This window comes from Panicum virgatum, chromosome 6K, assembly GCF_016808335.1.
Source record: "Panicum virgatum strain AP13 chromosome 6K, P.virgatum_v5, whole genome shotgun sequence".
NCBI lineage: Eukaryota > Viridiplantae > Streptophyta > Magnoliopsida > Poales > Poaceae > Panicum > Panicum virgatum.
The window spans coordinates 45,152,740-45,162,231 of NC_053141.1; the positions used below are offsets into that span (position 1 = coordinate 45,152,740).

General features: G+C 48.2%; 2 protein-coding genes across 2 annotated transcripts; one reads left to right on the forward strand and one right to left on the reverse strand.

Annotated features, from left to right (window-relative positions):
- Window positions 1–653: 653 nt before the first annotated feature.
- LOC120712975 (plant-specific TFIIB-related protein PTF2-like) lies at window positions 654–3,890 on the forward strand. Its single transcript, XM_039998928.1, has 2 exons — window positions 654–2,493; window positions 3,430–3,890. Exons 1-2 carry the CDS (start codon window positions 765–767, stop codon window positions 3,438–3,440), a joined length of 1,740 nt encoding a protein of 579 aa, XP_039854862.1. The 5' UTR covers window positions 654–764; the 3' UTR covers window positions 3,441–3,890.
- Window positions 3,891–5,278: 1,388 nt separating this feature from the next.
- On the reverse strand, window positions 5,279–9,238 carry LOC120712976 (peroxidase 51-like). Its single transcript, XM_039998929.1, has 3 exons — window positions 8,921–9,238; window positions 6,810–7,001; window positions 5,279–6,127 (listed from the first exon to the last, which is right to left on the reverse strand). Exons 1-3 carry the CDS (start codon window positions 9,152–9,154, stop codon window positions 5,552–5,554), a joined length of 1,002 nt encoding a protein of 333 aa, XP_039854863.1. The 5' UTR covers window positions 9,155–9,238; the 3' UTR covers window positions 5,279–5,551.
- Between the last annotated feature and the right edge of the window lie 254 nt (window positions 9,239–9,492).

The window sequence follows — 9,492 nt, forward strand, 5'->3', positions numbered from 1 at the left end:
ACATATACCATTGAAAGAATAATCAATCGTAAATAGTACAAGCACATGCTATCAGCAGGAAAGCTTAGGAGAGCGAGTTCAACCACAACATAAACCAACCAACTAGTGATTCCTAACCTAACTAGTGCCTTGTTTAGATTTCAAAAAAATTTCAGCGCTACACTAACTTTAAATGTTTGACCACTAATTAGAAGTATTAAGTGTGAATAACTGACAAAACCCATTCCATAACCTCCCGGTGTAATTGTGAGACGAAATCTAATTGAACCATGATTAGACAATGTCGTGCTACAGCAAACAACTTCTAATGATGAATTAATTAGGATTAAAGATTCATCTTGTGATTTCCCATCCATCCATGTAATTAGATTTATAATTAAATCTTGTTTAGTTCTTCTAATCTTGGGTTGAAAATTGCTACGGTGAATTTTGTCCAAAATTTTACAGTATCTAAACACACCATAAGGATTATGGTGCAGGGGCATGAATTTAAACACACCCTAACGATTATGGTGCAAAAGAAGGCCCCAACGGCGGCATGAATTTTAAAGTTTCAAACACGTCGCATATAAATCTAATCTTTAATCCATCTTGCGCGGTACGCACATAAAAGTCGGTTGACGCACCATACAAATCAGTACGGCCCCCGGAAATTCGCAACAGATCGCCGCGGCTTGGAATCGAATCCCCCCTCCCCACTCGTTTCCTTCCGCCGCAAGCCGCCGCCGGCCCCCGCCGCCGCGCCCGCCGGCCTCGCGCGCGGGATGGGATCCACGTGCCTGTCGTGCGGCGAGAGCGCGGTGATCCCGGACCCGGACTCCGGCGTGCTCGTCTGCACCTCCTGCGGCGTCATCGACGACGCCGGCGCGGCGGAGTTCGTCCACCAGGCCACCTTCACCGACTCGGGCGGCCTCGACCTCCGCGTCTCCAGCCTCGTCCGCAACAGCTCCGACTCCGCCTACCGCGACCAGAAGCTCGCAGGCGCCACCGCCGCCATCACCGCCATCGCCACCCGCCTCGGCCTCTCGCCGACCCGCGCCGAGGAGGCGCTCCGCATGGCCAAGTCCGCCACCGACGGCCAGCTCGCCACCCCGGCATCCGCCTTCCTCCCCGCCCTCGCCGCCGCCTGCTCCCTGCTCGTCGCGCGGTCCCACCGCCTCCCGCTCTCCCTCGCCGAGGCGGCGGAGGCCGCGTTCTGCTCCGCGCCCGCCCTCGCCGACCTGGTCTCCCGCGTCGCCGCCCAGCTGTCCCTCCCTCCCCTCCCGTGCTTCGACTACGCCGCCGCGCTCGATCGCGCCGTGCACCTGTCGCCCTCGCTCACCACCGCCGCGGGCGAGAAGACGGAGGCGATTCTAGCACAGGCCCGGTTCCTCCTCCGCTGCGCCTCCAAGTGGTCGCTCACCACCGGCCGGTACCCACTCCCCCTCGTCGCGGCGCTGGTGGCCTTCTCTGCTGAGGTGAACGGGGTCACCTCTCTCTCCGTGGAGGACATTGCTCAGGACATCTCGGCCGGAATCAAGACCAGCCTCCGTCGATACAAGGAGCTCGTTGGTGCGCTCGTGCATGTCGCACGGCAGCTGCTTCCATGGGGCGCCGACGTCAATGCGAAGAACCTGCTCCTCAACGCGCCAGTCCTGCTCAGGCTCATGGAGATGAGGTCACAGTCAGATCTCTCTGAAGTGTTTCTTGAGAGCTTCGCTCCGAACATCGCTGGCATTGTGCAGGCATACTCTTCTGTCGATGATGACGAGTCCAAGTACCTTCAGATTGCTCCCGTGGGTGCTGATGATTTCGATTTCGATAATTTTTTGCAAGAAGAGAAAGAATTTGAGGATCAGAAGATCACAGAGAAGGGTCTATCAGATGCTTACCAAAATGTCTTAAACAGGCTTGCCCAGCTACAGAAACTTGGGAAGGTCAGTAAAGGTGGTGACAAGAGGAAGCTGTGGAAAGGAAGACTGGAGCTGGAGCCATGGATGGATAGTGTGGATGATGGTTGGAAAAGGGACATGAAGCTTGAGGATGTTGTGGATATTGACATTGGATATGATGCACCTCCACCATCATTTACTGCTGGAATGAAATTGAAGAAGAAGAGGAGAGCCCGTATTGAAGCTGCTAAGCAGCGAATTGATGCGATTAGGAAGTCTCCTGCTGCTCCAGCTGCAAGCACCAATCATTCACAGCCTGGTGTAAGAAATGAAGATATCTGTCCTCCACAAAAATTAGCCAAGAAGAAACGCGGGGGAAAGAGGATGGATGACATAGATCGAATCTTACTCGATGACAATTTGGCAGAGATGCCAGATAGTCCAGATGGCAGGAAGAAGAGACGAAAAAGAGGTTCCTGTGACAGTATTGATTGGGAAGATTGCATTATTGAGCTCCTGTTATTACATGGTGCAAACGAAGCAGAGATAGAACAAGGCCAGTACAGAAGATTGTTGGAGTTGCATGTATTCAGTGCAGTAAGTGGAGGAAGATTGAAAAATGGTGATGCAGCGTCTCAACTCAAGTCTTCAGTACATGACCACAATTTTGCTCAATGAACATAGGTTCTTATGTTCTGTATTTGCATTCTTTTAGTGATAATATAGAAAGCTCATGCTGATTGCTGATTGCAATTTTGTGAAGTTCAATTGTGGGAAGAACATATTGTGATGGAGAAATGATAACACACAACTATTGCTTTTGTTCTTCTTCTAATACTGATAGAAAAGTACAGGTTAGGAATGGTATGGCCCCTAACAAGTCCAACTGCTTTGATGACCTGGAGTTGTGTGATTTTATACATTGCTATATGGCTTATGAATGACATACATTTTTTGTGTTCCATTGAGAATGTTTTATTACTAATATGAGTGTGTCACAGCTGAAGCCGCTAAGTGAAAACTTAGGTTGGTGCAATGACATTTCTGAAGTTTGTGTTCAAATGGCATGTTAGTTGGAACTGGTTTTTGATGTGCCTTTTCTTGGAGATATTTGATGTGCATTTGGATTTCAACATTAGTTTCAAATTTTAAATAAAATATATGCAACTCAAATTGCTTCATTGATGTTAAACATACCCTTTTGGATGGAAAGATCATTAGGTGTTTGGTCTTGGAGATCAGGCATGCTATCCCTCTTCTTTTTTTTTTTTTGAAGAAAATCCCTCTTCTTATCTGTCTACCTTGTTGTGTAGTCCTTGTATATCGCTGAAGTTTTCTCCAAAGGACTGGCTCCTAATTTATCCATGTGCTATTCCGGTACTCGACTGAAATGTTTTCTTCATTGGTCAATATTCTAGGGGGGTAAAGTGTAGTCAAGGGAGTCTAGTCATCTTCCTGTATATGACATTGAAAATTTAAATAGCACAAGTTGTTATACTGTTTGCTACTAAGAGTGAATCCATATGTCATCCTTGGTTCATGGTTATTTGCTTTCCAGTTAATTTGTAAATCAATATCCATCAGACATGCAAGAAGGTAAATCAGAGAGGGAGAAGAGGATCAGGGATGGGAAGGAACACTTAGTGCACGGTGCACCTGATAAGTGGTGACATGCTTTCAGAGCAAACGAGGACTGTGGTTAGCTGACAACACAGTTGTTTCTGCAGGCTCTTTGGAAATCAGTTATGGTTATTACCTGTTACTTCCAGGTTTCAGTTGTGCCTTTTACTTAATTGGCCTCTTCAGTCTGCTGCTTTGATCTGGACACAGTTGCAATTAATTGCACGTGGAGGTATATCTTGACTGCAGGAATCGGAGGCAACAAGCAGATTAAGGTAAGGACCAATTACAGGCACAATTCCTGGTCTCAATCTTCCATTTTGAAGCAAGTCTTGGGCTCTTGGCTTGTGTTAATTCTGTTCCACAGTTATAACTTCTCTGGTATTCCCCTCAAAAAAAGAACTTCTCTTGTATTCATTGCGATGTTGGAGCTGACTTGCTATTTGGAGCTTCTTGAAGTCAGCTGGATGAAGAAATAATCATCAGCGTTGTCAGGTCAGTGGTTACAGAACTTCTCCAAAGGCTTGCAGTTCAATATGAATTCTGAAATGTTGTGCCTCAGGCCCTCAGCATACATTTTACTTCATATAAACATGTTACTATCTTTTTTTTTTCTTTTGTTTTGATTTTCCAAAGTTCTTGAAATTGGCCTGTCGGTACCCTGTAACAGGGATACCCACTCTTACTGCGGCAAGGCAGGACCCGCGTAGTTATCCGTAACTGCGCGCAAAAGACGGAGTAGCTAGGCCCCACGGGTCAGGCTCTTTTCTCACCAGGCCAATGGCCCCGGACCCGTTCCCCGCCTGGGGATGGGTCCGGAGACGCCACGTGTCCCTAAGGAAGGAAAGCTCCGAGCTGACAGCCGAGGCCTCGGACCCCCCAGAGGGGGTCCGGGACCTCCTACGTCCATCCGGACCTCCCTTACCGCGTGGGGGTCCGGAGCCGCCACGTGTCCCGGAGGCTCGTGCGCGGGCTCGTGCGCGAGCCTTCCGCTGGAAGACTCGCCCACCCACCGCATGATGGTTGAGGCGTGCTCTGTCGTCGCAGCAAGCGGGACAGACTTTGCCAGGCCTCACTGTGCACCGCGTATTACCAAGGTACACAGTGTAGCCGCCTGTGCCGCACCCGCTCAGAGCCCGCCTGCCGCATTAATTGGATACGATGGCACGGCATTTTTCCATCATGCCGCCTACGCCGCAAGCTACGCGGCTCGTTCAGCTACGTGGCAGGCAACGCCGCTGGCTATACCCGGCGCCGTTCCGACAAGACAGCGCCTGGACACGCTGAACGGGGAACTCCAGGAGCAGACAATGGAATCCAGGAGAGAGATCTCCTTCGCCTGCGACGCCATAATTATGAACAGTACGTTATCTTGTACTACATCGTTGGGCCCACCTATCGGGGTCCCAACAGCCATGTACGCGTCCCCTTGAGATATAAAAGGGAGGCGCTCGCTGTACACAACAAGCTCTCCACACACAAGCTCTCGCGGACTCTCTCGAGGCAAGGCAATACAACACACAGTGGACGTAGGGTATTACGCTCCGGCGGCCCGAACCACTCTAATCCTGCTGTGTTCATCGTGTTCTTGAGCGAGATCGAACTAGGACTAGCTAACCACCCGGCTGTGGTTTGCAGCACCACGACATGGCCATTCCATTAATCATCTATCCACTTCTTTCGAAATGCACTTTAATTGAACTTATAGTGCGGATCTTTCTTTCAAAAAAAGAACATAGATCCTGTCACAACATTGAACTTATATAAACTGATCACAAGCCAGAATGTCTCTCTTGTTAGCCCTATCATCAAATTAACCTTTTCAAGTAAGCATCCTCAAGTTTTTCATGGTATTACACTCTTCAGTCTGTACAAAAATGCACCCAAAAATAGTAAGCACAAAAGTTTTTTAAAAAAAAAAGAAAAGAAAAGAAAAGAAAGAAAAAAAGAACACCTTCAAACTTTTGGCAACTGTATGCAAAAAAGAATCAATCTCAGTATATGTATCTCAACTCCAAACAGCATCAGAAATCTAAATTACATTTGCTGCTGCAGGCCCTCTAGTGGTTGAAGGCAGTGCAGACTTTTCTGATCTCCCCGTCGTTTCCGGTCTTCACTCCCAACCTCCCGAGCTTGATCATGGCGGCAACAAAAGCATCAAAGAACTCCTTCTGGTTCCCGGCGAACTTGTCTACGATCCCCTTGGTCGCACCATCAGTGTACAGCACCTGGTCGGAGGTGAAGAGCCCCAGCCCATACTGGAGGTTGGTGTAGTACTTGTTGTCGAAGGTAATGGGGCTCACAGGGTCCATGTTGACGGCAATGGTCTCGCCGACGTTGGGCGGGCACGCCTGCTTGAGCTGCAGTGCATAGTCGGGGTGGAAGGAGGGGTCCGTGGGCATGCTGCTGCTGTAGTTGTACAGCCGGTTGAGGAAGCGGGTGCAGTGCGCGAAGCCGACGGTGTGCGCGCCCGAGAGCGCGACCATGTCATCCGGGGAGAAGCCGCTCCTCTGGAACAACGGGGAGAGCTCCTTGAGGTGCATGTTTGGGTCGGGCAGCTTGCCCTTGACGTCGCTGGCCCTGGAGACAAGGCTGTCTCGCCTGCCTAGCTCGACGGACCAGTAGGGGCCTTTCGACTGCAACAGTTGAAGGTGATGGAATTCAGAAGCTGAGGATTATGGATGGAAATGGGTCGGGTCGACCCATTGGGTAGTTGACCCGACCCACAAAAATAGAGCCGATGGGTTATAGGGGCCGACCCTAAATTCCAAAATGGGTCAATAGGGACGGTACCTATTGACCCGATGGGTATTATGGGTCGACCCACTTGTCATATTAATAATTTTTTATTTGATTTATTTGTTTTCTTCATTCTTTTGAATAAATACAACTGGTCATAAGTTGTTAGATTCTATATACTTCAAAATATAGTGAGGAATATTATAAGTTGGAAGTGAAAATGGATAAAATTAAAATCACGGACCGCTAGTAAATATGTTTAATTTGATGCATTGCTAACAATCTTAACATATTATTGAGATATATGTTAATCTTGAATCTTATCTTTTCTAAAAGTGTTTATAGTATTCATGGTTTAGGATTATAGAAAAATATTTGGGTCGGCCTATAATACCGAATGGGCCATCAAGGCCATAACATCTAGGAGATATGGGTCGACCATAACCCTTAAAATTATGCTCAAGGCCCCAGGGCCGGGTCCAAAGCCAAGGCCGGGTCGGCCCATTCCCATCTTGACTGAGGACGGTGAAGTGAAGGGGAACTGATTTTGCTGAAGCCTGAAGGCGGGTGGGTGTGTACCAGGAAGACGACGTCTCTGGCGGCCAGTTGTATGATGTCGGTGCAGGAGACCACGCCGGGGCAACTCCGCTCGACGGCGGTCTTGACTCGGTTGATCGTGTCGAAGCCGTCGCCGGCGAGGGACTCGTTGTCCTTGGCGTCCTTCTCGGCGTCGTTGTTCTTGGACGCAATCAGGACGGCGGCGTCACAGCCCTGTGGTTCAAAGAGAGCGGAAGGGTTACTCACAGTGGTTTTTTTCTTAGTAATGCAACAGCAAGAGCTCGAAACGCAAACTGTTTCATGAGCATATTTGGTGCTTCAGTTGTGTTTTGAAAGCCTTGATAGTGTTCAGTAAGGCAATAAATAAATAAATTTTGCTTGTATTTGAGGTTTGAAATTTGGATTTGAAAATATGCTCGGTTATTCGTGCGCGTGGGGTCCTATACAACTGGTGCTGGACGTGAGCTCACGCAGCATCCCAATGTGTAGGTCAACCCATAAAGGAAAAAAGGACCAGAACAACGAGAGATGCAAGCTGCTTGATTGCCAGGACGCCACTTAACAACACCAGGCACACGGCAGAGGCATCTTCATCTATCATCATATTCTTGGCAACATGGAACCAGCTGTAGCCAAATACAAAGGATGAGCAGCCAATCCTGCCTACCCTTCCCAAAACGAAAACGAATCAAACCATCTGCAAATCAGTTTGCTGGTTGGTGGTGGTGGTCATATTTTTATTTTTGAAAAAAAATGAACATGATTGAAATTTTGAAATCGTTTCAGACCCACGCAGCTTAGAGCTCTGTGAATTTCAGAAGTTGAGAAACAGATGCCCGTCCTCGTTCCCGGCTAGAGCTAGCCTGCCGCTCGGGATTCACGTCGGGGCTTGTGATCTCTGACGAGAACGCATCGAGGCCCTCCGACAGGGCGCCAATTTGATAATCGGCGGGGGCCTGATGAAAAGTCGCGCTGGCACATGCGAGGCCCTGCCGACTGCCGCAACCGACGACCACGCGGGGCAATCGAGTTGTTCCCCGGAGCCAGCCAGCTCCCACCGTATGTTTAGTTGGCAAAAAAATTTTAGATTCCGGTACCGTAACATATTTCGTTGTTACTTGATAAATAATATCTAATTATAGATTAATTAGGCTTAAAAGATGCATCTCGTGCTAATTAGTTAGACTGCGTAATTAGTTATTTTTCCAACTCTATTTAATGCTTCATGCATGTGTCAAAAAATTCGATGTGACAGAATTTTTGGAAACTAAGGCCGTGTTTAGTTCCTCTCCCAAAAAATTTTGGAAACAAAATCTTGCCATTTAGAAGTACTAAATGAAATCTATTTACAAAACTTTTTGTATGGATGAGTTGTAAATCGCGAGACAAATCTAATGAGCCTACTTAATCTATAATTAAGCCATAATTAGCAAACGGTATGGATGAAATAGACTCATTAGATTCATCTCGCGATTTACAACTCATCCGTGCAAAAAGTTTTATAAATAGACTTCATTTAGTACTCCATACATATGTCCAAATATTCGATGTCATATTTTTTTGGTATAAAAATTTGAGATCTAAACAGGGCCGGGAACATAGCTTTTAGCGAAAGGGGATCCAAGTTTTCTATTGGCAACATCTGAAGAGACCGGTTTCTTTTCCCATTTTCTTCAGAACTACTAGAACACCAGCTCAGGGCGTCACTCAGGGCTGCAATGAACTGGGTAGCAAGATGGTGCAGTGGACAGTGTGTGCCGTGTGCAGAGACAGCCCATGTTATCAGGCTGAAAAAGGAGCCTGCAACTTGCAACTTTGTGGTTCCAAAGATGGCTGGCTTCTTGAAGAAAGGAGATTGGGGGGAGAAATGATTCCAAAACAGAGCAAGAGGATGCGATTGGCCAGAGTGGACCCAAAAACTCTACTGTTACTCAAGAAGCACGAATCATAGATCAACGAAGAACCAAACAAACAATAGTAATAGATCAAATGCACCCTGGATGCATTGCGCATCTCGAAGCAAGGATGAAAGCTGAACGATGAGTGCGGTCGAAGCGAAGGGCCGGGGAGGAGCCCCGGTTCCATCAGGAATCAGGACGCTGCGAGCCGGGCAGTGCGCTGCTATTACTCACCCCAACCATGCAGTCGTGGAGGACGAGCCGGAGCGTCGCCGGGATGGTGACCACCGTCTCGTTTATCTTCCTGGCCACCTCCTCCCGCACGATGGCCTCCAGGTTGCGGCAGCTCTTGTCGTAGTAGTCCTTCCGCAGCGGCGGCGTCGCGGCCCCGCCGGGGTACGGCATTGCGGCTACAACCAAGAACGCCGCCGCCGCTATTAGGGGTAGGCTTCTCCGTCGTCTCTCCATGGCACCGTCGCTGTTGGGGTGCCTGGCTGCGTGTGGAGGCTGGGGCGGCGGGGCAGAGGAGGAAGAGGAGCTGAGACGAACGTCTGTGGAAAGGAAAGGGTGGTTTTATAGCAATGGAGAGTAATGATTGGTTATTGGTGGGCGTTTAGCCAGCCTACAAAAAGTGCTCTAAGTTAGTCAAGCTGGATTATAAGCGGTTTATTTTTTAAAAAAATAAAAATAAAAACGGGTTATGCCTAGAGCTTTACCCATTTTTCAGAAAGGCTTGTTTTAAGTTCTCACAAAATAAAAATAAATCTTGTAACTCAGAGATAGTGCTTGATTTTCCTCTTATATAA

Bases quoted from the DNA above. Each gene is read 5' to 3' on its own strand.
- LOC120712975 (XM_039998928.1), top strand. From the start codon at position 765: ATGGGATCCACGTGCCTGTCGTGCGGCGAGAGCGCGGTGATCCCGGAC.
- LOC120712976 (XM_039998929.1), bottom strand. From the start codon at position 9,154: ATGGAGAGACGACGGAGAAGCCTACCCCTAATAGCGGCGGCGGCGTTC. The intron at 7,002-8,920 runs GTGAGTAATAGC...TTTGAACCACAG, and splicing joins TCCACGACTGCATGGTTGGG to GGCTGTGACGCCGCCGTCCT. The intron at 6,128-6,809 runs GTACACACCCAC...CAACTGTTGCAG, and splicing joins CCAGAGACGTCGTCTTCCTG to TCGAAAGGCCCCTACTGGTC.